At 54.9% G+C, this 27,411-nt stretch overlaps 1 protein-coding gene and 1 pseudogene across 1 annotated transcript; both read right to left on the bottom strand.

Annotated features, from left to right (window-relative positions):
* Window positions 1-436: 436 nt before the first annotated feature.
* LOC132232565 (mastin-like) lies at window positions 437-8,207 on the bottom strand (annotated as a pseudogene).
* Window positions 8,208-12,392: 4,185 nt separating this feature from the next.
* Window positions 12,393-26,686, bottom strand: LOC132232564 (mastin-like). The gene is made up of 8 exons (XM_059691941.1): window positions 26,564-26,686; window positions 26,394-26,514; window positions 14,901-14,998; window positions 14,741-14,801; window positions 14,376-14,556; window positions 13,875-14,146; window positions 12,865-13,010; window positions 12,393-12,779 (listed from the first exon to the last, which is right to left on the bottom strand). Exons 1-8 carry the CDS (start codon window positions 26,684-26,686, stop codon window positions 12,615-12,617), a joined length of 1,167 nt encoding a protein of 388 aa, XP_059547924.1. The 3' UTR covers window positions 12,393-12,614.
* Between the last annotated feature and the right edge of the window lie 725 nt (window positions 26,687-27,411).

Raw genomic sequence — 27,411 nt, 5'->3', positions numbered from 1 at the left:
ATGAGCTCCCAGAAATGCCATCACAGGGAACTGGGCCCTGGAAACCTCCTCACACCCGAACACGGAGACCTGGGACCCGGGGACTCTCAGGAGACTCCCACTGCGCCCTCAGTCACCGCCATGATGAGTCCATGCCACCATCTCAGCCACGGCTTGGAGTGGCTTTTCCAAGTTTAATAGGAATCAGGGGGTGAGCAGGAGGCCATGGGCCCAGGCCCCTTGTCCTGGCCCCCCTACTGTGAGAGCACCACCCTGCGGAGCATCTCCTGTGTCTACCACCCTAAAGTCAGGACAGGAGGGGACCCCGAGGGAAGGAGGCTCTTGACACTGTGGAGGGTGAGGAGGTGGGAGGATGAGGCTGGAATTAGGAAAGAACAGGGGTATCCACAAGGAAGGTTGAGGAACTCCCCATCATGGGAACCCTGCCTGGCCTCATCTAGGATCCAGGGGGCGGAGGGACATACTTCCGGATCCAAGAAATGAAGCTCATCACCCGGGCATACACCCCAGGGAAGTCGCGATGACCACAGCTGTATCCCCAGCTCACGATCGCTACCTGGACCCAGGTGCCTTCCCAGCTGCACACCGGGGGCCCCCGGAGTCACCCTGTGGGGAGAGGCAGGACTCAGTGATCATCTCCACACGGGCCACGGCATGGAGCTTCTGAGTCCCGATTCCCTGGGTCAGGAGGGGACGGAGAACAGAGGACGGGGCAGGGGGGGCTCACCTGGCAGGAGTCCTGGCCCTCACTCCCAGCGCAGAGCATGTCATCCTTGATGATCTGGCCAGTGTTGGTGAAAGAGCTCTGGTAGCGCTGGTTACAGACCCTGTTCCCCACAATGGGAACCATCACCTCCTGCAGCTGGTAGGGCCGGGGCAGTGGAGCTGTGGGGAGGGGAGGTTGAGAACCAGGGCTGGTCCAGGCTTCTGCTCCTTCCCAACAACAAGGTACTGTTTCCAGTCCTTCTGGGCCCTGACTCTTGGGTCTAGAACAGCTACACCTGGCCTGGGACTGAGCTCCCAGCATCCACTAAACCCATTCAGTTCTAGGACGCAGCACTTCATCACCCACAGTCTGGGCTCCACAGGCCTGAGAGTGTTATCCCAGGATTGTTCTCCTTGAAAAGGAAGGGATCAGGGCTCATCCCAGAGAAATGCATCACAGCAGGAAGGAAACACTTCTGCGCTGATGGGCTGGGTTTTCATTCTGATTTAGGGACCTGCCGCTCGCTCCCAGACTGGCTAATCCTCAGGAGGACAATCAAGGTCCACCCACCCCCACGGTGCGAGGGCAGGACCCAGGCAGAGCCACGGGAGGGCCTGTCGCCTGGCAGAGCAAACACCTGTGTCCTCAGTGTCCATGAATCTGATCATGGAACCCCAGCTCTGCACACATTTAGGCTCAACAGGAAATCCCCCCTCTAGTAACCAAATGTAGAAGTAGCACATCGCCCAGAACTTCCACGCCTAGTCTGTACCCCAAAGCACTGAAAACAGGGATCCAAGATGGTGTCAGAGTAGGTAGGAGTGACACTCACATCCTCCCAGGACCAAATCGGAATCACAACAAAATTATAGACACTCAACCTGAATAACCAACTGAAGACTGGCTGAAAAGAGGTCTCCTCATTAAGGACATATGGAAGAAGCCACATGGAGACGGGCAGGGAGGGTGGAGACACAGAAAGGGCTGCATTGAGCGTTAGGAGGGACACCTCAGCTGCAAAGGTCCCCTCTGAGAAGGGAGGGGTCTCCACCCCATCCTGAGCTCCAGCCTGGAACACCAGTGCCTGGAAGAGCAGCTACACAACATCTGGCTGTGACCATCCGTGGGGACTGCACTTGCCAGAGTGAGACAGGGGACTGCCAGGCACCCGGACGCCCTTTTTAAGGGCCAGTGCACAAACATCTCACTGGCAGGGACTCAACCTGACTGGGCTCCAGAGGAGCGACATGGCCCAGAGTGGATGGGAGTCACACAGAGAGAGATTGGTTGTATGACTTTGGGGAGAGGGCTGGAGGGGCAGCCTCCATTGTCCAGGGCTGAGTCCCTCTCCCACATGCCCACGGATGCCATCTTTCCTGAGTTGAACATCCCCTCCATAGGGGATCAGCCTGGGGGTATGAACGTACCTCCCCCCCCACTCCAGGCTGCCAGATGGCTCGCTCGACCAAGCTCATGCCCTGCAGGGGAGTCTGCCAGCTGCATCCAGCCTGGGCCCATACAGACTTTCTCAGAAGCTCTGGAGGAGGTCTGAGCAGACACCAGGGCTGTTGGAGACACACAGGGAAAGACTGAGTTGTGTGTCCCTGAGGCGAGGGCCGTTTCTCCGGGCACCGGACTAGCTCCACTGTGCACAGCCCTCCCTCCTCACTGCCAAATCCTAATCTGTGTGATCCTGATGAACTCTACTGGCCTCACCCTGACGACTCCCAGAAACCCGACCCCACTGCAAAGATTTGAAGACCTCAGGTGGGTGGTGGGTGGTGGTGGTGGTGGCTGGCCTTGGTGTGCCCTGAGACTTTTATTGAGTGGTGTCAGACCCAGCACTGGCACTGAGTTTGAATCTGTATCAACCTGATGAACACCACTCGCCACAACCCAATGACTCATTGAGAATCTACCTCATGCAACTCAACTACCACAGCAGGGCTCACCTCACCACACAAGGGACATTTCTGGGCACCTAGCTTAGCTGGAGGCTCTATCACTGGCTGAGCCTAATGGCCACTGGCAGGCTGAGGCAGATTTTGGGGTGCTTTGGGCCTTTTGTGTCCTGATTCAGGTTTGGTATTGCTGGGAATCACCTCAGTATGCAGCTTGGCCCCTCCCGTGTGCACCCAGGCCTAGCAGAGGGAGCCACCAAAGGTGGATCACGTTGTAGCATCTAACAGGCAGCCCAGGATTGGTCACAGGCAGTGTCTGACCTTGACCTGCACCACAGTGCCTCCCTGGAGGCCCCAGAACAAGCCCACAGCTGAGTACAACCAATTAGCTCCACAAGCGGCACACTCAAAGGCAGATCTCCGCAGGCACCAGACCCTGCTGGGGCAAATTCTGCTTCATGGGGTCAGCCTACTCACAGCAGCTCATACAGTGTGATCGGGGTCAGTGCTCAGTCAGTCAGCTTGAGGACCAACCCTACCTACCACAGGCCAACAACAATCAGGACTCAACTACAACAGCAGAGTTCCCCGAACCCACACCAGGGACATTCCTGGGGCACCCAGCTTAGGGAGTCAGGGAGACTGCTCCACTGAGCTCCACAGGACATGTACTCCAAAATCCACCCTACCCAGACTGGGGGACATAGCCGATGTACCCAACACAGAGAAACAAATACAGAGAGGCGGCCCCAATGGGGAGACAAAGCAGCATGCCCCAAATGAAACAATAGGAGAAACCCTCAGAAAAAGAACTAAATGCAGTGGAAACAAGCAATGTACCAGACACAGAGTTCAAAAAAATGGTCCTAAGGATGCTCAAGGAACAAAGGGGAAGAGTGGATGAGCTCAGTGAGGACTGCAATTAAGAGACAGTAAGCATAAAGAAAGGACTAGAAACCATAAGAGAAAACAGTCAGAAATGAAAAATATGAGATCTGAAATGACTACACTCGAAGGAATCAATAGCAGGTTAGATAAAGCACAAAATCAAGTCAGCAGTTTAAATGACAAGGTAGCATAAATTACCTAATCAGAGTAGCGAAAAGAAAAAAAGATTTTTAAATTAGGATAGTTTAAGGGACCTCTGGGACAGCGGTCACCAACTGGTGGTCCACGGGCCACTGGTGGTCTGTGAGGTCCAAAAGCTTGGCAACCGCTGCTCTGGAACAACAGAAAGCATAACGTTTGCACCATAGGGGTACCAGAAGGAGAGAGAGAGCAAGGGGTTGAGAACCTATTTGAAGAAATAATGATTGAAAACTTCCCCAACCTGGTGAAGAAAAAAACATACAAGCCCAGGAAGAACAGAGAGTCCCAAACAAGATGAACCCAAAGAGCCCACACCAAGACACATAATAATTAAAATGGCAGAGGCTAAAGACCAAGTCAGAATCTTAAAATCAGTAAGAGAAAGACAGTTTCTGACAAATGAGGTCCGATAAGACCAATTTCTCAACAGGAACATTTCAGGCAGAAGAGATTGACACAAGATATTTAAAGTGATAAAGAGCAAGACTCTACAACCAAGACTACTTTACCCAGCAAGGCTCTCTTTTGTCCTAGCTGGTCTGGCTCAGCGGCTAGAGCAGCCATGGGCAAACTACGGCCCGCGGGCCGGATCTGGCCCTTATGAAATGAATAGAACTAAAAAAAACAAAAGCCCGTACCCTTTTATGTAATGATGTTTACTTTGAATTTATATTAGTTCACACAAACACTCCATCCATGTTTTTGTTCCGGCCCTCCGGTCTAGTTTAAGAACCCATTGTGGCCCTCGAGTCAAAAAGTTTGCCCACAGCCAAAACCGGTTTGGCTCAGTGGATAGAGTGTCGGCCTGGGGACTGAAAGGTCCCAGGTTTGATTCTGGTCAAGGGCATGTACCTTGGTTGCGGGCACATCCCCAGTAGGAGATGTGCAGGAGGCAGCTGATCGATGTTTCTCGCTCATCGATGTTTCTAACTCTCTATCTCTCTCTCTCTTCCTCTCTGTAAAAAATCAATAAAATATATTTAAAAAAAAAAAAGTTTGCCCACAGCTGGGCTAGAGTGTCAGCCTGGGGAATGAAGGGTTCCAAGTTCAATTCCAGTCAAGGGCACATGCCTGAGTTGTAGACTTGATCCCCAGTAGGGGGCATGCAAGAGGCAGCCTATCAATGATTCTCTGTCATCATTCATATTTCTTTGTCTTTATCCCTCTCCCTTCCTCTCTGAAATCAATAAAAATATATTTAAATATATATGTATATACCACTACGTTCACTGCAGCATTGTTTGCAGTGGCCAAGATGGAAACAGCGGAAGTGTTCTTTGCTAGATGATTGGATAAAGGTGTGATACATGTTTACAATGGAATACTCCTCAGCCATCAGAAAACATGACATACAGCCATTTAGGACAACATGGATGGATCTTGAGAATATCATGCAAATTAAATAAGTCAGACAGAAAAAGGTAAAAACCATATGATTTCACTCACATATGGAATATAAAACTGAAAGCAGCAAATGAACAAACAAGAAAAAGAAACAAACCAAAACTCATAGATACAGATAACAGTATGGTGGTTACCAGAGGACAGGGGGTAGGGTGGGAGGAAAGGGTAAAGGGGTCAATACAGGTGACAGAAGATGTGACCTTGGATGATGGGCACACAATGCAAGATACAGAAGATGTACCATAGAACTGCACACTGAAAACCTCTATAATCTTGTTAACCAAAGTCATCACAATAAATTAAATTGTAGAAAATAAGATATAAATAGCAAAAGAAGGACATACAGAAAGCCAACAGACATGAAAAGATGCCCAATGTCACTCATCATTAAAGAAATGCAAACAAAAACCACAATGAGATATCACCTCCCACCTGTCAGAATGGCTGTCATCACTACATCAACAAGCAACAAGTTTTGGTGAAGGTGTGGAGGAGGGGGAGCCCTCACGCGCTGCTGGTGGCAATGCAGACTGGTGCAGCCCTGTGGGAGACAGTGTGGAGGTTCCTCAAAAAACTAAAAATGGAACTGCCTTATGACCCCACCATTCCACTTCTGCATGTACATCTGAAGAAACCCAAAACATAATTGGGAAGAACGTATGCACCCCGATGTTCATTGCAGCGTATGCACAATAGCCAAGATGTGGAAGCAGCCCGAGTGCCCATCAATAGACAAGTGATAAAAACATGGTGGTACAAAGAAGATGGAGCAAAAGTAGGCTTACGGTCATGAGTAGGCGAAATACAGAGTTTCTTCTTGTATTATTATTTACTAATTATTGTATTATTTTCCGTATGAACAACTATAAACTTACTTTTGCCCCATCCTGTATGTACAATGAAATATTACTCAGCCATAAAAAAGAAACCTTACCATTATGCTAAGTGAAATAAGCCAGTCACAGAAAGACAAATACCATATGATTTCACCCATATGTGGAAAATAAAGAATAAAACAAACAAACAAAAGAGAAACAGACTCATAGATCAGGGAACAGACTGGTGGTTGTCCGAGGGGGAAAAGGAAGGATTAAAAGAAACAAATTGGTAGCTACAAAACAGTCACAGGGAATGTGAAGTACAGATTAGGGAACATACTCAATAATGTTGTCATAGCTGTGGATGGTGCCCGGGGGGTATGGAAATATTGGGGGGGAATGACACTTAGTAAAGTATATGATTGTCTAACCACCATGCTGTATGCCTCAAACTAATTCAAAATAATATTGGATAGAAACTGTCATCGAAAATGTTTTAACGACCTGAGAACAGGTTCCCTGGCGGGGCCTGAACACACAGGTCACAGCAGCGTGACTCACAACAGCCAAAAGGTGGAGAGGATCTATCGTTCATGAAGGACGACAAAATGCTCCCCCCACCCAGTGGGAGGTTCCTCGGCCACAAAAAGCAATGCAGTTCTGACACAGGTTACAGCACAGCTGTGCCTGACAGCGTCATGCTACGTGAAAGACGGCAAACACGCGGAAGCCACACGTTGCATGACTCACATTTACATGAAACGTCCAGATCAGGTAAATGCATAGAAGAGGAAAGCAGCTCCGTGGTTGGCAGAGCCTGGGGAGGGGAGTGACCGTGTCATGGAGACCAGGCTTCGTGTGTGAGGATGAGAAGTTCTGGAGATGGTGGGGCTGAGGCTGCACCACACGGTGAATGTGCTGAACGCACTGAACCGCGCACTGACCAATGTCATGTATAATGTTATGCACATTTTGCCACAAGAAAAAGGTGGAGGATTCCCCCAAATTGCAGAGAATAAAGTGTTGTCAGCAAAGCCACAGCCACACACCCAGCGGGCTGCCCTGTGTCCACACGCCCAGCGGGCTGCCCTGTGTCCACACGCCCAACGGGCTGCCCTGTGTCCACACGCCCAGCGGGGTGCCCTGTGTCCACACGCCCAGCGGTCTGCCCTGTGTCCACACGCCCAGCAGGCTGCCCTGTGTCCACACGCCCAGGGGGCTGCCCTGTGTCCACACGCCCAGGGGGCTGCCCTGTGTCCACACGCCCAGGGGGCTGCCCTGTGTCCACACGCCCAGCGGGCTGCCCTGTGTCCACACGCCCAGCAGGGCTCCCTGAGCCTTACCTCCGAGGCTGCTGTGACCCCAGCCGGTCACCCAGCACAGCATCCTCTCAGGGACCCTCAGCGAGGCAGGAGGGAGGGGGACCAGGCCGATGCGCTCAGAGAGCGTCACAGGGGCCTCCAGTTTCAGCAGGGCCACGTCCGCGCCCCCCTCGGCAGACAGGCTCTGGTTGAACTTGGGGTGGCGGACGATCTTGGTCACATTTGTCAGTGTGTCATGGTCATAGAGTCTCAGCCGCCCAACTTGAACCCTGAGGCCATAGGCCTCCCAGTCCTCCCTGGGGAGAGGGACCAGGAGCCTCTCAGAGGAGCCCCCGGGGCAGGGCCAGTCTGGGCACAGCAGCAGGGCTGGGGCTGCACTAACTGTGTCTTTCCCTGAGGCCCCGGGCCCTGCCCACAGCCCCCCTCCCATCAGCCCTCTGTGAGTTTCCCACCCCCACCCCTGCCAGGGGGCCTCGGGCTGTGTGGCTCACCGCTGGGTGCAGGGGGCTGCGGTCAGCACCCACTGGTGGTGGATGAGGGAGCCCCCACAGAGGTGCTGCCACAGCTCCAGCTCCTTATTGTACCTTCGGACGCTGACCTGCCAAGGCCATCTCCCAGTGGGGGCATTGTGCGCCCCCACGGGGCCACCCTGCTGCCTCCCTGAGCGGGGACCTGGGAACACAGGGGACGCCATCAGAGACCCAGCAGGGCCCCTCGCACTCAGTCTCTGCCAGGACCCACCAAGGAGGCCCAGCCTGATTGACGCTGAGGGGCCTGGGCAGCCTGAGCAGAAGATGGCGACAGGGAGTCAGGACTCACCTGGGAACGAGGGCACAGAGCCCCCAGGCCTGGGAGGCTCAGGAACAGCAGCCATGGCATCTGCGGGGATGGCAGGGGCCTGGGTGAGACCACCAGGGGCCGGGGTCCCCGTGTGGGGATGGAGAAGCCGGGGTCTGAGCAGCGGCATCCTCACCTGGAGGGACCCTCCTTGGGACCCTCTCTGCACCCCTTCACCCCCTGGCACAGGAAGGGCAGGTAGGGGCCCCCTGGCTGGGCCATGGGCATAGAGCTGCTCCTCTCTCAGGCCCGCCACAGGTCGAGGGTCAGTCAGCAGGCAGTGAGGAGCTGCTGCTGGGCCCTGGCGCTGCCTCCTCCGGACCTGCCACTGAACAGCAGCCATCCCTGGCTGCACGGATCTCAGGCACAAAGCACAGCCAGGCTGGCGGCCTGAGCAAGGAGAGCTGCCAAGAGGGTGCAGTTTTGCTAGAAGAAGTCCCAGAGCGCTGGGCTCAGGCAGACAGGCCCAGTTAGCCAGAGCCCCAGAGCTGCTGCTGGGCCCCTGGAGCCACAGGGCAGCCCCTGAATCCGCTGAACCCTGTGAGGCAGCGTGGAGCTCGCCACCATCTGACTACAGCATTCCATCTGCCTGGCACATGGCCTGTGGCCACCATCACTGTCACCAGCTGAGGCCCTGCACACTGCCCCCTGCAGGGTGCTCCTCAGAAGCTGCACTGAGAACGGCTTTCTTGAGGGTACAAGTCAGGGAGAGGCACCTGGGAGGCAGGTGGACGGAGCAGAGATGGGCAGAGGGCGAGGCTGGAGCACAATGCAGGCTGATGACACCTTGACCAGCCCACAGGGAGACCCAGGCCACGGCCCCCACTGGGACACAGGGCCAGCCCTGCCTCTCCCTGTGCCAGCCAAGAGGGACCTGCCAGGCCTCCCAGACGCTGTCATCAAGTCCTGCCCTGAAGGGGGACCTGGCCCGCCTCTGTGTCCGGCAGCGTCCACCGCCTTCTGCCTCGTGTGCTGAGGAGGCACCGCAGGACCACCGAGGAGTCCCTGCCCAGGAAACTGGGAAGCAGAGGCTCAGGGTACAACTGAGGCCGACAGGGCCCCTCCACTGTCCACCTGGGTCCCACCCTTTGGTACTAACCGTGACTCTGGAACTTACCTGGTATCACGGCCCAGACCCCCCACCCCTGAGGGGCTGAGCTCTGGTCACATGGACTTTTCAGGCCGGGTGGCTGCACGTGTCCACCTGCCATCACATTGACGAGGGGGTGGCAAGGGACACGCAAGGGCCCTCACCTCCCCTGCCCCCCATTGTGACACAGCAGCCCTGTCTCTGCCTGGTGCTCAGTGTCATTGTCCCACCAAGATGGTGGCAAATCTTGCTCCCTGGACTCCAGACACAAGGATCTCAATGAGCCCAGACACCAGCTGTCACTCACATCTCAGGAATGTTCCTCAGTGCAGGCTGCATGGCCTGCGTTGTCCTGCCCCCCGCGGGGCTTGCCCATCACCAATACTTTTAACACCATCGTGTCTGCTAGGACCTGTGAGGCAGTGCAGCTGGACCTGCAGCAGAGCCCTGTCCAGCGCTGGGACCACTCAGAGCCGGCAGCCTGTTGTGTGGCCGGCATCTCGGGCTGGAGGGCACTGTGAGGTGGGGAGCACGCTGCTTCCCTGAGAGGGGCAGAGGCCCTCACTGGCCTGTTGTTTTGATGGGGACCCCTGGGTGCAGGGCCGTGGGGCTCCTAAAGATTTCCTGTGGCCAGGCCCTGCCTCCTCAGGGGCACGCTCCCCTCTCAGGAGCACACAGCCTGGTGGCCTGTAGTCTCACCAGTGAGGGAGTCAGTGTGGACCAGTGGGGCCCCTCAGAACCTGACCTGCTTTAGAAATAAGTGCAGATGCAACCAGTTCAGATGGGGTCAGAGTGGAGGGGGGAGGCCCTAAATCCAATGACGGTTCCTTGTAGGAAGAGGTGAGGATGCGGAGAGCACAGAGGGCGGGGGAGGACGGGGTGGAGGTCCTCGGGGTTCCTCCCCAACCAAGGGTCCCAGCACCACCAGTTGCTGCAGGAGCTGGAGCCTGGGAGGAGCTGTGGCCCCAGAACAACTTGATTGCGGGCTTCTGCCTCTAGCCGGTAAGAGGATGCATGTGTGTTGTTTTAAGCTCACACCCCAGTCCTGGGCTTTCAATGCGACCCAAGGACACCACACAGTGACTGAGGTGTGGTGTCCACCTGGAAGGGCATGGCCCTGCATGGAGTCTCCATTCCAAGCCTTGAAGGTGTCTCTCTCACCTCAGACAAGAAGAAGCCAATGAGTGTGGGCCCTCCTTAGCGTCCCCATGGGCACTGACCTGGCCTGCAGTGGTCTCTATTGGGGGACACAGCCCTGCTGCTTCAGTGTCACCGACCTCTGCAGTTCCAGGGCTCAGTAAGAAAAGATTTCAGAGACTAGAGGCAACATGCCCTCCTGTCCATCTCCAGCATCTGGGTCTGCCCACCTTGATTCCTACTGAGCACAGGATGGGAGGTGCTCAGGCTTTGATTCCAGGCAAATGCGGGGGGGGGGGGGGGAGGGGGCGCCTGAAGGGGCAGGCAGGTGCAGTGGCCCTGAGCATCCCGAGAGAGCCCTGCAGGGCCACCCCCTGTCCATGCCTGCAGGCACAGCCCCGGGCCCAGGCGTGTCCCACTCCAGCCTTCCCTCCAACACGAAGTTCTAGGTCCTTCTCCCTCCCTTGGGAGCGCTGGCCTCTGAGTGACTCAGACCCTCAGTCTTACTCCTGGAAACACTAAAGGTCTGACTACACCCTCACCCAGGGAGGAAAGCCCTGCAAAGATTCACAGTCCCCCTGAGCCCAATGGCAAGGCAGGCAACCCACACCCTGCTGGGGAGCACAGGGGACCTGGATGTGTGTGGACCACCTGGCACCTGCCCACCCGCAGGGCCCCGGGGACAGGCAGTCACTTAGGCAGAACGTGCGCCTGGAACCCGAGGGCGAGGGCACAGGGCCAGGCTGTGCTGTGTCATCCCCTCCTCCCTCCCTGGGTGGAGCAGATCCCCAAGGGGGGCCATCTGCCCGGTGGTGCCTTCCAGCTGACTCTCCGGCCTCATTTTCCCAGGAAAAGGCTTTCCTGGAGAGCTCCTGGCTGCCAGGAACCCAGACTTCAGTCCCGGGAACATGGGGGACTCAGCTCCTGATCCGCCTGCCCTGCAGCTTCCACTCTCCCTAACTCGGAGTCCAGGCCTCCCCTAAGGACCGGGACACAGTGAGAGAGGAGGGCTTTCCACCCTGGCCTCGGGAGCAGGGGTCCTGGCACTGAAAGGTCTGGAAGGCCGCCACCCCATTGTAGAATCAGACTGGGGACCAGCCTGTCGCTGCAGGGTATGGCGCCCCCTCACCCACAGCACAGGCCGCCTCGGGCTCCACAGGCCCTCCTGGGTCCTGGCCCCAACCTGTACGTGCGGGACCCACCCCAGCCGGGCACCAGCCATGCCCCCCAAATCCAACTCCAGCAGGAAGTGCAGGTCACTGCCTGGGGCAGGAGGGGCTCCACAGCCCCTTCTCACTCCCTGGATTTGACACTGAAGCTCCTCTGTCCGCTGGAAGCCCCGCCCACCCCCGGGGAGAAAGGAGGGGCTCTTTGGGCCTGAGGGGCGGTGCACCGCGGTGCATCTCCAGCAGGGGCGCCAGCGCCAGGACAGCAGCCTGGGGGGAGGGGGGTCCCCTCTCCACCCTCCTCTCTGCTGCCTCCAACCAACCAGGACCCTGAGCTGGGGGAGCCTGAGGGAGGGGCGAGGAAGAGGGGGACTGGCTGGTCCCGGGCCCCTGCAGGTCTGCCCTGCTTGGGGAAAGCTCAGGATGGGAGATTGAGGATCTGGTGGAAATGAGGCTGCACTTCATTTGCTCCCAGGAGCTGATCACATTGGAAAATGGGGGTTCGGCGCGCCCCGGGGTCAGAGGGAGCAGCGGTGACCATGGAAACACAGCACCTCCTGTTTGCATGTGGCCACGTCCAAGTCATTAAAGCCTCCATGACACTCTGACTGTGACTGAAGGAGGGAGAGGGGCGGTCTGCACCCTCTGGGGGCGGCCCTCCGGGCTGTGGCCTCCAGCCCCGGGCAGCAGACTCCCCTCCACCCCAGCCAAGAGAGCCGCCAGGTCGCCCTCTTCCAGCTGCAGCCATAGCTGCCCATCCACCTGGTCCACCTCCCAGAGCCTGGGCTCCCCCAGCAGCCAGACCCCCCACTGGCCGCCTTGGCCGCGCCCACAGGTAAGTGCACTGAGTCCACAGCAGTTTTTCATGCAGTTTAATGAGCTCCAGAGGGTGGGGAGGAGGCAGGAGACCTGCAGTGCCCGAGGACTTCAGAGCACATCCCGCCTCTCCCTTTTGCCTGTCAGGGGAGAGAGGCTGATGGAGGTGCTGAGGCAGGAGGATCTCAGAGCAGGTGGGGTGGGGGGAGGGGTGGAGGAGGCGCTAGGTGCAATGAAGAGCTGGCACTGGAGGGAGCAGGGAGGGTCCCCCAGACACCCTGTGGGCCTGTCTTCATCTCATGGGCAGCATCCTTGCCCGGGCCCAGGCTCAAGGAGAGGAATGAATATGACCGCGGATCCAAGGCAAGAAGGATGTCACTCGGGCATAGACTGTCGGAAAGTTGGCAAGACCGCACTTGTACCCCCAACTCACCACGCCTACCTGGACCCAGATGCCCCTCCATTTACAGACCAAGGGGCCCCCAGAGTCACCCTGTGGGAAGAGGAGACAGGTGGTCAGTACTCAAGGTCCCTGCAGGCAGGAGCAATGGACGGAGGCCACAGTCTGGGGGTCTCACCTGGCAGGTGCCCCGGCCCCGGCTCCCGGCACACAGCATGTCGTCCTGGATAACCTTTCCGAACCTGAGGTATTGCTGCCGACAGATCTCATCCGCCACGATGGGGACCTCCACTTCCTGCAGAGTTTCAGGCGGTGGCAGCGGCTCTGTGAGAAGAAGCTCAGTGAGCCTGTGGTCCTGAGGGGACGTACAGTCACAGGCCGCGGGTTCCAGAACCACAGGCTGAGCCTCAGTGCCCCCAGGGGGAGCCTGGGAGTCACCCAAGACCCCAACTGTCTGGGTTCACTCGAGGCCAATGGGCTGATAATCTCTAGGCTGACACTGTGGGCACCAAGCTCCAAAAAGAAACAGAGAAATATATTTTTTATCCACAAATAATTTTTATTGGAAAAAATCAGAGCAAGTGCTTTCCCCAAGAAATGCAGAGTCAGCGGCCCTACTGTCAAATTTGACTTTGTCCATTTAATAGTGAATCCTTGAGCTCGTCACTGAAGTTCTCTCTCCTCGTCCTCCATCCCACTATCGAGACTCATGGACAACAGGGACCGCTGTATGGGAGGGCATGGCCTTGTGCAGAGTGAGGGAGAGAAATGCCTCACTGGGGGGATTTCTCAGTGGTGAGAGCACTGGCCCTAAGGGTCCCAGGTTTGATTCTGGGTCAAGGGCAAGTACCTGGGTTGTAGGTTCAATCCCCAACCCCGTCCAGGAAGGCACATAATAGATATGTCTCTCACATCAATGTTTCTCTCTCCCCCTCCCTTCCACTCTCTCTAAAAATCAATTGAAAAAATATTTCTGGGTGATATTTTTTTAAAAAAAGATGCCCATGGCCATGCCTCACTCTCGCTACTTTGGTCTCTGCTCCTGAACAGACTCCTCTCGAGCTGTCTGCCTCCTACACCCAAGGGAGACCCCCGAGGTACCCCAGCTCAGACCCCAGCTGAGCCTCCTCTGTAAAGCCCGGCCCACCCCCTGCATCGCCCGGGTATCATCCTGGTTCTGATTCTTACCTTGAAAAGCAATGTTACCCCAGCCAGTCACCCAGCACCGTGTGCCTGGGGGGAATGCGGAGGAGCCTGGCGGGGGGCTGATCAACCGAACGAGGTTAGATGGTTGCACGGGCGCCTCCAGTTTGAGAAGTGCCACGTCCGCTCCACCGAATACTCCCTCTTTAAGGCTGTACTTGGGGTGGCGGATGATCCTGGCCACCTGCACACTGTCATTGTATGAGGGTCTCAGTCGTCCTAGTTGGACCTTAAAGTGCCGAGTCACTGGGTATCTCCTGGGGACAGAAGGCCAAAGGCTTCTGAGAGGCTGTGGCAGGGAGTGGGCCAGCCCCTCAGAGCCCAGAGACCTCCCCTCTGTGGTGGGCAGGGGGAGCGCCAGGAAGCTGAATCCTGGTGGGGGATCTGCAGCCACTCAGCCCAGCATCTGCCCCCAACACACACGCATCCCTCCCGACATTGTCCACCCCTCACCCCCCACCGGGTGATGGCAGAGCAGGGACTTACCCTGGAATGCAATGGGCAGCGGTCAGCACCCACTGGGGATGGATGAGGGAGCCCCCACAATCGAGACTCCACCTGGAATTTCTTGCATAGAAGACCCACAGGCCCACCTGCCATGGCCACGCCCCATTGGAAGCATCATGCCCCCCCACGATGCCCACCAGCTCAGTCCCTGGGCCAGGATCTGGGGAAGCAGAGGAGGAGCCATCAGGGACCCAGGCACCGCTGCCCGGCACTCAGCATGGCCCCATCCTCAGTCCCTCCCAGAGCCACCCTCAGAGGGGGATTGACACCCATCCCAGGGGCGGCCTCCGAGAGGTCAGAGTCAGGGGTTAGGAGTAAAGCCATGCTTGGGGGTCTGGACTCACCTGAGGTCACAGGTACGGAGCCCCCCAGACAGGGGAGAGTCAGGACCAGCAGCCACAGCATCTGCAGGGGGAAAGGGCAGGGAGGAGAGCCAGTGAGGAGATGTGGGGTGGGGACACAGCCTGGGAAGGGAGAGGGTGGGGCTTTGAGCAGTGTCCTTACCATGCCAGGTCTGTCTGCCTCTGTCCTGGACCCTCTGAGCCCCTTTATCCTCCTGCCAGACTGGCCCAAGGGGAAGCCTCCCTTCTTTGGGGTGGGGCCTGGGAGGAGGCAGGGCTTATCTCTTCAGTGGGACCAGTGGTGACCAGCAGACCAGCTATCAGATAAGAAACATGGTGTTTCCTCTCTGAGAAGACACTCAGTATTGGTGCTGGAACCCCAGCTAGTTTGGCTCAGTGGATAGAGCGTCAGCCTGTGGTCTGAAGGTTCCCAGGTGTGATTCTGGTCAAGGGCACATACCTTGGTTGCCGGTTCCCCAGCCCTGGTCAGAGTTCTCTCTCACATCGATGTTTCTCCCTCTTCGTTCCACTCTCTCTAAAAATCAATGGAAAAATATCCTTGGGTGAGGATTAACTAAAAATAAAACTAATAAAAATATTGGTCTGGAGACATTTCACTGGTAAGATGACAGTTTGCACATGAAAAAGAAAGAAATGAGATGCTTTGCATCGTCCTGTGCACTGAAGGGTCTCATGTTCGATTCCCAGTCAGACCACATACCTAGGATGAGGGTTCATTCCCCGATCGGGACAGGTACAAGAGGCAACCGATGGATGTTTCTCACATCTCTCTCCTTGCCTCTCCCTAAAATCCATAAGCATATCCTCGGGTGAGAAAGTAAATAAATGATAAATAATCAGATGCTCTAAAACAACACGGAGCAGGGGCACGGATGGGATGGGGGCTGGCACCTGAGCCAAGAGTGGGATGGGAGGGGGAATGAGAGCAGCAGGCCCAGTGAGCTCCTTCCCCCCTTCATCTTTGAGGCTCACAGTGTCCCCCAAAAAGGACAGACTCCCTGGACCTGCAGGCAGAGTTTGCCAGCAACACCATGAGATGGAGGAGGCAGCTTCCCTGGAGCCATTGGAAGGAGTGGGACTTGCTGACACCTGGATGTTACACTTCCGGCCTCCAACACTGTGACAGAATAAAGTTTTGTTTAAAGGTCAGGGTCTGTGGCATCAGTAATGGCTGCCCCAGGACACTCAGGCATCTGCTCAGCTGTCTTCATACATCCTATGCATGATTGAGCTTTGTCAAAATGCACAGGAAAGGGTCTGAGTGGTGCCAATTTAATGGTAGTTCTCCTCACCTCTCCTCACCTCCTGCACATGCCCGCACCCCCACAGTGCTGGGAGCCAACCCCCCTCTTACACTCCCTGCTTTCTGAATGGAGGAGATCTGTTCCCAAAGTCCAATCCCAGGCAGAGGCCGGCCACTCACCAGGGATAAGCATTTCCGCCCTTTGACATTCTGACAATCATTCTCCACCAAGCATGGGACAGGACCAGGCAGTGGTTTGAGAGAAGGAAGAGGGGTTCCCACACCCCTGAAATACGCCTGGTCCTCTGTGCCCCATGAGCCCAGTGAGGAGACCATCAAGGGATGCTGTGCAGCACTTAGAGAGCTCAGGTCTCTAGAAACCCATCATTCCCTCCTGGGGCCAGGGTTTCTGTCATCCCTGCTGAGAGGTTGGTGTCTCCGGGGGCACCCAGAATCAGAATCCTCAGGGGACACTGGGGATCTCGACAGGAAATAACCAGGATCCAACATGGCCAGGGGCCCCAGGTGGGGGGAGTGAGCACCCAGGAGGGAAGGGGCTGGGCTCACAGACCCAGCGAGTTCTACAGACCCAGGGGCGAGACCTCTGGGTGATAAGGGGGGGCTTCCTCCCTCCCTGCCTCTGGTCTGGACAGAGCCCCCACCTTTACCCACCTCAACAGTGGATGTGGGTTTGGGGCTGGATCCCAGGCCCAGATGACAGGAAGGCAAGTCACAGCAGTGTCAGCGAGAGGCTACAGGCCCCAACGTCCAGCCTGATGCTGGACCCAGGCTTCCCGTCCCCCGGCACCAGGCTGGGCGATAACCAGCTGGGCCAGACCTGGGACAAGGACAACATTTGGGCATTAGGAGCAGATCTGCCTGAAACAGAAACAAGAGGTTTGTGGGTCTGGGCGGAAATGTCATGACTATCATTGGCAGATAATACGATCTTCTTCACCAGAAGAGCCAAAAGCCTCAATGAAAAGGTTTGAAGATTAAGTTTCCCAAGGTGTCTAGATGGAAGACAAATGTTTTACACACAAATCAGGAGAGAAAGAAGGAGAAACTCATCTTTAACCTCAGGCATAGCTAATGCGATGCCATATGGTAGAGACCCCGTTCACGGCCAGGTCCATACATTCCTGATCTAGAGTCCATGACAACCACAAAACTTCCTTGAGGAGGACACTCACACGAAATAGAATGTCATTCAATGATGTTAACAAGAGACGGTGTCTTCAAATATTAACTCTTCCAAAATCCCAATAGGATTTGAACCACACAAGTCTGGAACATTCAAAGTGACCCTCAAGTTTTCCAGGAGGAACATACAGGTGGGGGCGTCCCAGGAAGCCACAGGGCAGAGTGAGGCAAACTAGGCAGCTGGTACCATAAAGCTGTGGGAATGGGAACTGAGTGGCCGTCCAGTGACGCAGGGCGGGGGAACGGCCCGGGCGACCTGCCCATCCTCCCAGACCCAGCCTCAGGGACAGCACAGCAGCAGACAAATGCACGGCACCAGCTCACAGCAAAGAAGGAGGAGACGGCATCGGTGAGGGGCCCTGGGAATCAGATGGAGGGGATGAAGAAGAGGGGTTGGGGAGAAGTGCAACCCCCTGTTCTGGTGCTTGGGTGAAGCCACCTGACTGTGCAGGACACATGCAGATGGGGCCACCTTGAACGTGAGGGACCCAGGCCACTCAGATCTTGGCAGGGGCCGAAGAGGGTCACCCAGCTCAGAGGAAGGTGGTGAGAGCCAGGAGACTGGAAACACGGTCAGGACCCAGGCCGTCCTCTCCCTCCTGCCGTCGGGGTCACCCCAGGAGGAGGGTGATGGATCCATCTCTAGAGAACCTCTGGTCCCAGGAAAACAGAGGGCTGGCATCTGGGAAGCCCAGGTCTCTGCCCAGTCATCTTAGAACAGAATCAACTAGTCCACCAGCCAACCAGGCTGACAGATGCGAGTCAGCATTTGAACTGTTAATAAACACAGTTGTTTCTGTTCCTTAGAAAGTGTTCTTGCACCCGACTGGTGTGGCTCAGCAGGTGAGGGTCAGCCCTGGAACCAGAGGTCCCCGGTTTGATTCCCAATCAGGGCACATGGCCAGGTTGCTGGCCCAATCCCCAGTAGGGGGCGTGCAGGAGGCAGCTGATCAATGATGTCCCTCTCTCTCTCATGGATGTTTCTATCTCTCTATCCCTCTCCCTTCCTCTCTCTAAGTATACTTGTTTACGGTGGTAATTTTTGTCATAAACCAGCCCAAAACTTAGTGATTTGCTCTTACATATGAAGAAAACTGTTGGGGCTGACCAGGAAAGCATTGAGTTGGAAAGTTAGAAACCAAAGGAAAAAACAAATGAAAAAAAAAGTTATTCAAACCTATTCAACTAGCAATGATGAGAAATAGAAGAAGTTTGAGTAAGTTTTCAGGGAGGTAGGAGAAGATACTGCATTTATGAAATAAGAATTAAATACTGTTTTCTTCTCATAGCAGATAATAACCAAGTGCCCTTGGACATTAAAAATATTACAAATTAGTCCAGGCCAGTGGTTAGAATAATGGTTAGAACAGTCGCTTGCCCACCTAAGGGTCATCGGTTCAATTCCCGATGCAGGTTCCATGTGTGGGAGGCAACCAATCAATGTGTCTGTCTCACCTCCATGTTTCTCTCTGTCTCTCCCCCTCCCTTCCACTCTCTCTAAAAACCAATGGGGAAAAAATACACGAACTGATGAACAAAAATAGCTGCAGAGACAAATGGACTTGTATGCATGCATTTCAGCACAACCAATGGACACAGACACTGGGGCAGTGAATGCTTGCCCAGGGTGGGAATGGCTGGGGAGAAGGGGGGCAGGTAGGGGTCAATCGGGGGGAAAAGGAGACATATGTAAAACTTTAGACAATAAAAAAAGAAAAAGACTAAAAAAAGCTTAAAAAATATCCTGGATGAGGATTAATAAAATAAAAAAATTTCACTCAGAGACTTTCTTGTCAAATACAATGGTGTCTTGTAACCGAAGGTGAGTTCTCTTGTCAATCAAAGCAAAAGAGTTTCATGATAACATTTACTCCCACAAACCTGTCGTCAAAACCTGAAAGTTGGCATGTCATGTGTCCTGAGAAATCCGGTGAGTGGGACTCTGTGGGAAGGGCTGTACATTGATAAGAGCTTACAGCTTGAGGATGCTGCGTCTCCCACCCATGGTCAGCACATATCTGTCCATGTTATCTGGACCTTATGTCCTTTAGCTCAACAGGACAATGTCCTCTCTGAAAGCTTGCGCATGTTTTGTTAGATTTCTTCCCAGGAGGTTTGTAGTAGTCACTGGAAATGCTATCTTACAGATTCCTCTTCTCAGTGGCCATTGGCCATGTCTAGAGGCCTGCGGGATTTCAGCGCTGGACCTGCGTTGATCATGGGCAAAGCTGCCTCGCCGCACTCGTACCAGTTCTAACATTGTGAGCAGATGGTCTGGGTGTTCCGTGTAGAGCGCCCTGTTACTCCTGGTGGTCTCCTCTCCTCCTCCCTGGTCCTCACACCTTTTGTGTATTTCTGATGGCTGTGTGCTGCCTGGAGTCACCTGCACTGTCTGGGCCTCCCTGTCCATCATCCCTCATTCAGGGGCGAGGCTGCCAGAGCGTCCCCCTCCCCCTACTGCCCCTTCACCAGAAGCAGGACTTTTGCTGTGGCTCTGGGAAATGTCACCCTTAGCAAATTTAGGAAGTCACCATTGCCCCAAGTTTGCTAAGAGTTTTATCACAAACTATGGTTGAATTTATCAGTCAAAAAAATGTATTTTTCCATATCTATTAAGGTTATCAGATGGTTTTTATCATCTATTTCTGCTCCGTTAATGTGGTAAATTGCACTACTTGGTGTTCAACCATGGTGGTTTCCACCTTCCTGGGTTATTTGGTAATTGTTTTACACATTGGGAGTTGGTTTGATAATGTTTTACTTTGGATTTTTTCAATCTATGTTCATCATGGAAATTGGTCGGAAATTGTCCTTTATTCTATGGGCCTAGATTTGTTCTCCAGAAAGTGTGCCCGGGAGCGGCCTCTCTTGCTGTCCCTGGAAGATCGCTGGGCCTTGAAGTCTGAGTGTGATTCTCCAGGAAGCCAGGCTGTGGGTAACTCCCCGTGTTGTACTTTGTATGTTAGTTCTGGGTGGATGTTCCCCTCCCAGAAGCCGGCCTTTCATGATTATAAATCTGGTCCCGCTTCCCTTTCTCCTAAAGTCAGTTCCCAGGAGTGATACTCGCCTAAAATGGTCCATTTCACCTGAGGGCAAGTTTGTTTAATGTGGTTGTTCGTATGAACCTCTTCCGAGTTTTAAAAATCTCCGCCCTGCCCATGTGTCTGGTCTCCTCTTTATTACTAACTAGGGGCCCGGTGCCTGAAATTCGTGCACTGGGTGTGTGTGTGTGGGGGGTGTCCCTCAGCCCAGCCTGCCCCCTCTTACATACTGGGAGCCCTCAGGCGTTGACCCCCATCACCCTCCAATCGCAGGATCGGCCCCTTGCCCAGGCCTGATGCCTCTGGCCTAGGCGCCCGGCCCGGGCAGCAGGGGGTGCCGTGATCGCGCGGGCTCCGCCCCTGCCCCTGCAGAATGCCTCTGGCTGAGGCGTCCGGCCCGGGCAGCGGGGATCCGCAGCTGCAGCGGCCCCACAATCGTGGGCTTCGCTTTAGGCCCAGGCAAGGGACCCCTAGCTCCTGGGACTGCCAGCTTCGACCCCCAGCTCCCATCGCTGGCTCCACCCCTACTTCCTGCTATCACTGGCCAGGGCGGAAAAGGCACCTGATTCTCAGATCATGGCTGGGGGGCAGGGCAAAGGCGGCCCCAGGGCCGCCTTTGCCCTGCCCCCCAGCTCTTAGCTCCCCCCTGGGTTTCTGATCACTGTCAGTGGCAGGGGGCTTCTTCCTGCTTTCCCTTTCGCCTCCCTGCATTGTGCCTCCATATGCAAATTAACCGCCATCTTGTTGGCAGTTAACTGCCAATCTTAGTTGGCAGTTAACTGCCAATCTTAGTTGGCAGTTAATTTGCATATAGCCCTGATTAGCCAATGAAAAGGGTAGCTCGTACGCCAATTACCATTTTTCTCTTTTATTAGTGTTGATATTATTTGTGCATCATGTTTCCTGCCTGATGGATCCTGCCACAGGTTTGCCTGTTTCATTAGATTTGAGGAACTCACTTTTGGCTTTGAAACCCTGTAATTTCTTTTTTATGTAGTCCAGGGGCTTCTTTTATTTGTTTTAAATTACCCCTGACTTTCTTCTGTTGGTTAGCCTGTCTTTTATTCTATTCCTTATGCTCTCTTTCGGTTTCCTCTGACATAATTTTTCTCACTTCTTTACTTAAACATGACATTCTCTGTTCATTCTCTGATCATTTCCCTCCAGATACAAGTCATCATGTCCCTGTGAATATGAGGAGGTGGGGTTTTCACCATAGTGAGTTGTATATACTTTTTAATTTCATTCTGACATTTCTTTGGAAGTGTATTTTTTTTTAATTTCCAGATGTAGGAGGGCTTGTGCCCATTTTTGATATAAGTATGAGAAAGCTTAAAATAACCAAGTACCTGTTGTCTTCCAATACAAGTCAACTGTAAGACACCTCTGATAACAGAAGTTCAGGCTCAGTATTTACCAAAGAAGTAAACAAAGACAGAGAGATAAAATGTCCAGCATCAGTAACAAGAGATGGTTTACAACACGCCCCTCCTAAATTCAGACAGTGAACTTTGCAAGTGGCCTTGTCTCATGGTACTCCGCTGTGATCTGCTCCTGTTCAACGTCTATCAAAGTGATATGTGACCATGTAACTGCAAGTATTCAGACCTTCCCAATCCATTCAACTGAACAACCACACACACACACACACACACACACACACACACACACACACACATGCACACGGTGATACATGGGCACACGGAGAGAGGCCATGGGAGGCTCCGGGGCCGGGAGCCCAGCCTGGGGCTGGAAACTCAGTCCTGGTGGCAGCGTGCCTGTGGGACCCTGGGCTTCCAGCTTCTTCCCAGCCGGCCCGGGACCAGGGAGGCAGCCCGGCCACTGCACCTGGCGCTGCTCCTGGCAAAACTGATCACCTGAGGAGAGAGCAATCCACTACCAACCAGGACGCTGGGAATGTCCCACAGGGAGGCGGCTGCACCTCCAGCTGCGGGGCCTGTGCAGTAGGAGCCCAGTAGGCAAAGCCTAGGGAGCCCAGGTGGTGCCAGTCAAGATGCCCGCCCATTAGAACACGGTGGGGACCAGGGGGCCTGGGTCTCCTGGGGGAGGGAGAGTGGAGAGCAAGCAGGAGGCAGAGGGGATGGTGGAGGTAGAGCCCGACAGCCTGGGTGTCACAGGCTGGCACCCCGGGTCTAGGACAGAGGGCCTGGCTGTGGGAGGACAGCCACCAGGAGAGGCTCCAGGAGCAGCACACAGAACACGGGGGCCTTCATCAGAGCCCCAGCCAGAGGGCACTGCGGAGCTGGGTGCTGACTGGAAGCCGGTCACAGGCGCTGTGCTCAGTGAGGAGCAAGGCCGTCCTGTGGACACAGAGCTGCGCTGTGGCCTGTGTCCCTCTGAGCCGTCGGGCAGAGTGAGTGAGGTCAGTGTCATTGTCAGTGTGGTCACAGCTGTCCCCTGGTTGGTGGGGCCCGAATGGGACAGCCGGTGCCATGAATGAGGGCTTCCAGGAGCCATCCCTGCCCCGGGTCAAACACCTCCATTGTGACACGTGAGGACCAGTGGACGCTGGCACATTGCTGCCCCACCCGCCTTTGATGGTCCAGCATCCACTGCAGTGTTGCAAAATGGGGCTGTTAGGTAACAGAAGCTGTGCCCTTTGCCCACCTGCCCTCAGCCTTCCCCTATCAGGGCTCAGACATCCTCATCACAGCCCCGGCTTTGATCCTGACCCTGATGCCCACGCAGCCCCACCCTCACTCTGTGCATCCATTCCTGTCACTCAGACCCCCACCCTGGGACCCCCAATGGCTGCCTGAGGCCCGAAGGACTCCTGCTCAGAGCAGCAGTGCAGGGCACTGGCCCCCTCCCTCCCACACACAGCTGCCGGCCTGAATGCCCACGTGCACCTTATCTCAGCATCCCCTCTTCTTATCTTTTTTCTTAATCCTCACCCGAGGGTATTTTTTCCATTGATTTTTGGAGAGAGTGGAAGGGAAGGGGAGAGAGAGGAGAGAGAAAAGGATCAGTGTGAGAGGCATATCAATTGGTTGCCTCCTGCAGGCACCCCAACCCGGGGCTGGGGATCAAACCTGCAACCCAAGCACATGCCCTTGACTGGGAATCAAACCCAGGCCTCTTCGCTCTGCGGTCCGACACCTCAACCACTGAGCCAATCCAGCCAGGGCCTCCTCTTCTTTTTTTAAATTTATTTGCAGATACACACCACGTCATAAATATAGAGATCATGACAGCTTTGTGTCTTTTTCCTTTTTAATTTTATCCCCACCCTACAACCCCCATCCCATGGGCAACCACCCACTTGTTCTCTGTATCTATGGATCTGTTTCTGTTTTCTTTGTTCATTTGCTTTGTTCTGTTTTAGTTTCCACATATGAGTTGCTCATTTCTCAACATCTTTGCAAACATGTGGTTTTATTGCACTTTTTCATTTTCTCCAACCTGATGAGTGTGACACTGCCTGTCCTTTATTTCCCTCAGTTTTCCTCTGATTGTGAAGGAGGCCCGTCAGTGCTTATGGCCACTCAGTTGTGTCTGGAGAATGCCATGCAGTGTGTTTTTCCCCACTAATGCTTTGTTTCCTGTGTCCCACACCATTCCTCCGAATTAGTATTTCTTCTTCCCGGAATAAATCCTTAAGTAGTTCTGTTAATGAGGGCCTGCAGGTTATAAGACACTCTGTGTCTCTTCTGTTTTGTAACGTAACTCTTTTTTCCTCAATATTGTGTGACAGTTTCCCTTGGAATAAAATTTTATGTTGATAGTGATGTTTCCTCACCACTTCCAAGGAATTGCTCTAGGTTCTCCTTCCACCTCCTGTTGCTGCTCAGAAATCCCCTGTGTCTGATAGTCATTTCTTTTTATGTTAAACTATCACTTGTCTCTCAAATTCTAATGATGACAATTTGCAGTTTTACCAAAATGGATTTAGGTGTAGAATTTATTTGTGTTTATTCTGCTGAATTTTCACAGGTACTTTCCACTGGAGGTTCACAATTTTTCTTTGATTCTAGAAAATTCTCAGATATTTATGTACCAACATGATGTTTTAGTTTTTCAAGACCATTTTTTTTTAAGTTGCTAATAAGGGGTTCTGAATGTCTAATGAGACTCTGAAGTTGGAGGCTCTCAAACCATCTACCAAGATGCTCTTTCATATTTTATGGTATTTTTAAAGATTCCTCTGTTTCTGAGATGCTGATGGTGAAAACCAAACCAGCCGACATTCAAGCTCACTCTGAGAATGGCCCTCTGCCCCCTCAAATACCTTCCAAGTTCACACATCAGTCCCCAGCACCTCTGTCCCCAGCACCTCTGTCCACACCACCTTTGTCCCCAACACCTGTGTCCCCACCACCTCTGTCCCCACATCCTCTGTCCACACCACCTCTGTCCCCACCACCTCGATCCCCACCTCCTCTGTCCCCACCTCCTCTGTCCCCACCTCCTCTGTCCCCACCTCCTCTGTCGCCACCACCTCTGTCCCCACCACCTCTGTCCCCACCACCTCTGTCCCCACCTCCTCTGTCGCCACCACCTTTGTCCCCACCACCTCTGTCCACACCTCCTCTGTCCACACCAACTCTGTTCACACCACCTCTGGCCACACCACCTCTGTCCCCACCACCTCGATCCCCTCCTTCTCTGTCCCCACCTCCTCTGTCCCCACCACCTCTGTCCCCACCTCCTTTGTCCCCACCACCTCTGTCCCCACAACCTCTGTTTCCACCTCCTCTGTCCCCACCACCTCTGTCACCACCACCTCTGTCCCCACCTCGTCTGTCCCCACCACCTCTGTCCCCACCTCCTCTGTCCCCACCACCTCTGTCCCCACCTCCTCTGTCCCCACCTCCTCTGTCCCCACCACCTCTGTCCCCACCACCTCTGTCCCCACCTCCTCTGTCCCCACCTCCTCTGTCCCCACCACCTCTGTCCCCATCACCTCTGTCCCCACCGCCTCTGTCCCTACCACCTCTGTGCCCACCTCCTCTGTCCCCACCTCCTCTGTCCCCACCTCCTCTGTCCCCACCACCTCTGTCCCCACCTCCTCTGTCCCCACCAACTCTGTCCCCACCTCCTCTGTCCCCACCTCCTCTGTCCCCACCTCCTCTGTCCCCACCAACTCTGTCCCCACCTCCTCTGTCCCCACCTCCTCTGTCCCCCTGCCTGGAGCCCCTTCCCCCTAATGCCGACCGTTGCTCATGCTTCATGAGCTGGGCCTGGCAGCTCAACCCCCTCAAACCCTCCCGGCAGGTCCAGGCTGGACACGCCCTGTGTCACCCCAGCTCTCTCTTCCGCACTCACGTCCACACCGTGTCCCACACTCACTGCAGTGCTGTGTTTATGTCTGTCCTCACCTCCCTGTGGGTTCCAGGGGCCCAGGACCCACTCAGTGAACTCGTTGACCCTGAGACCTTGTCCATGCTGGGCACATATGATCAAGGATAATTAAGGGAGGGAAGGAGGAGAGGAGGAAAGTAACACGTAAGGAATAATAGAGAGAGACGAACATAGAAGAGCAGAAAAGGAAAATAAGAAGCAGGGGAAGGAGGTCGGGGAGGAAGACGGAAGAGGAAGTGGAGGGGTGGAGGGAGGGACACTGGGACAAGCATAACCCGCATGAGCTCCCAGAAATGCCATCACTGGGAACTGAGCCCTGGAAACCTCCTCACACCGAACACGGAGACCTGGGACCCGGGGACTCACAGGGAGGCCCCCACTGCGCCCTCAGTCACCGTCAGGATGAGTCCATGCCACCATCTCAGCAACGGGTTGGAGCTGGCTCGTACTAGTTTAATGGGAATCAGAGGGTGAGCAGGAGGCCATGGGCCCAGGCCCCTTTCCTGGCCCCCCTACTGTGAGAGACACCAGCCTGCGAACATCTCCTGTGTCTGCCACCCTAAAGTCAGGACAGGAGGCTCTTGACACAGTGGAGGGTGAGACAAAGGGTGAGGAGGTGGGAGGATGAGGCTGGATTTGGGAAAGAACAGGGGTGTGAACAAGGAAGATTGAGGGTCTCCCATCATGGGAGCCCTGCCTGGCCTCATCTAGGATCCAGCGGGCGGAGGGACATACTTCCGGATCCAAGAAATGAAGCTCATCACCCGGGCAACACTACAGGGAAGTCGCGATGACCACAGCTGTATCCCCAGCTCACGATTCCTACCTGGACCCAGGTGCCTTCCCAGCTGCACACCAGGGCCCCCGGAGTCACCCTGTGGGGAGAGGCAGGACTCAGTGATCATCTCCACACGGGCCACTGCATGGAGCTTCTGAGTCCCGATTCCCTGGGCCAGGAGGGGACGGAGGACAGAGGACGGGGCAGGGGGGGCTCACCTGGCAGGAGTCCTGGCCCTCACTCCCAGCGCACAGCATGTCATCCCTGATGATCTGGCCAGTGTTGGTGGAAGAGTTCTGGTAGCGCTGGTTACAGACCCTGTTCCCCACCATGGGAACCATCACCTCCTGCAGCTGGTAGGGCTGGGGCAGCAGAGCTTGGGGAGGGGCTGGCTGAGAACCAGGGCTGGTCCAGGCTTCTGCTCCTTCCCAACAACAAGGTTCTCCTCTCACCCCTTCTGGGCCACCCTGGCCATCAGCCAAGGGCACAGGGAGTCCCTCTGTGGGCCCTGACCCTCGGGTCTAGAGCAGCTACACCTGGAACAGGGACTGAGCTCCCAGCATCCACTAAACCCATTCAGTTCTAGGACGCAGCACTTCATCAGCCACAGTCTGGGCTCCACAGGCCTGAGGACGGGCACTGAGGAGAGAGTTATCCTGGGATTGTTCTCCTTGTAAAGGAAGGGATCAGGGCTCATCCCAGAGAAATGCATCACAACAGGAAGGAAACACTTCTGCGCTGATGGGTTGGGTTTTCATTCTGATTTAGGGACCTGCCTCTCGCTCCCAGACTGACTCATCCTCAGGAGAACAATCCAGGTCCACTTACCCCCACGGGGCGTGGGGAGGACCCAGGCAGAGCCACGGGAGGGCCTGTCCCCTGGCAGAGCAAACACCTGTGTCCTCAGTGTCCATGAATCTGATCATGAAACCCCAGCTCTGCACACATGTAGGCTCAACAGGAAATGCCCCCTCTAGTAACCAAATGTAGAATTAGCACATGGCCCAGAACTCCCACTCCTAGTCTGCACCCCAAAGAATGGAAAACAGGGATCCAAGATGGAGAC

This window comes from Myotis daubentonii, chromosome 4, assembly GCF_963259705.1.
Source record: "Myotis daubentonii chromosome 4, mMyoDau2.1, whole genome shotgun sequence".
Taxonomy (NCBI): domain Eukaryota; kingdom Metazoa; phylum Chordata; class Mammalia; order Chiroptera; family Vespertilionidae; genus Myotis; species Myotis daubentonii.
This window is presented reverse-complemented; position numbering and strand designations above follow the sequence as displayed.

Excerpts from the sequence above, each read along its gene's own strand:
- LOC132232564 (XM_059691941.1), bottom strand. The coding sequence starts at position 26,686 with ATGGTTCCCATGGTGGGGAACAGGGTCTGTAACCAGCGCTACCAGAAC. Across the intron at positions 14,557-14,740 it reads CTCCGTACCTGTGACCTCAG|ATCCTGGCCCAGGGACTGAG; the intron begins GTGAGTCCAGAC and ends CTGCTTCCCCAG. Across the intron at positions 12,780-12,864 it reads GGGGCCGGGGCACCTGCCAG|GGTGACTCTGGGGGCCCCTT; the intron begins GTGAGACCCCCA and ends CTCTTCCCACAG.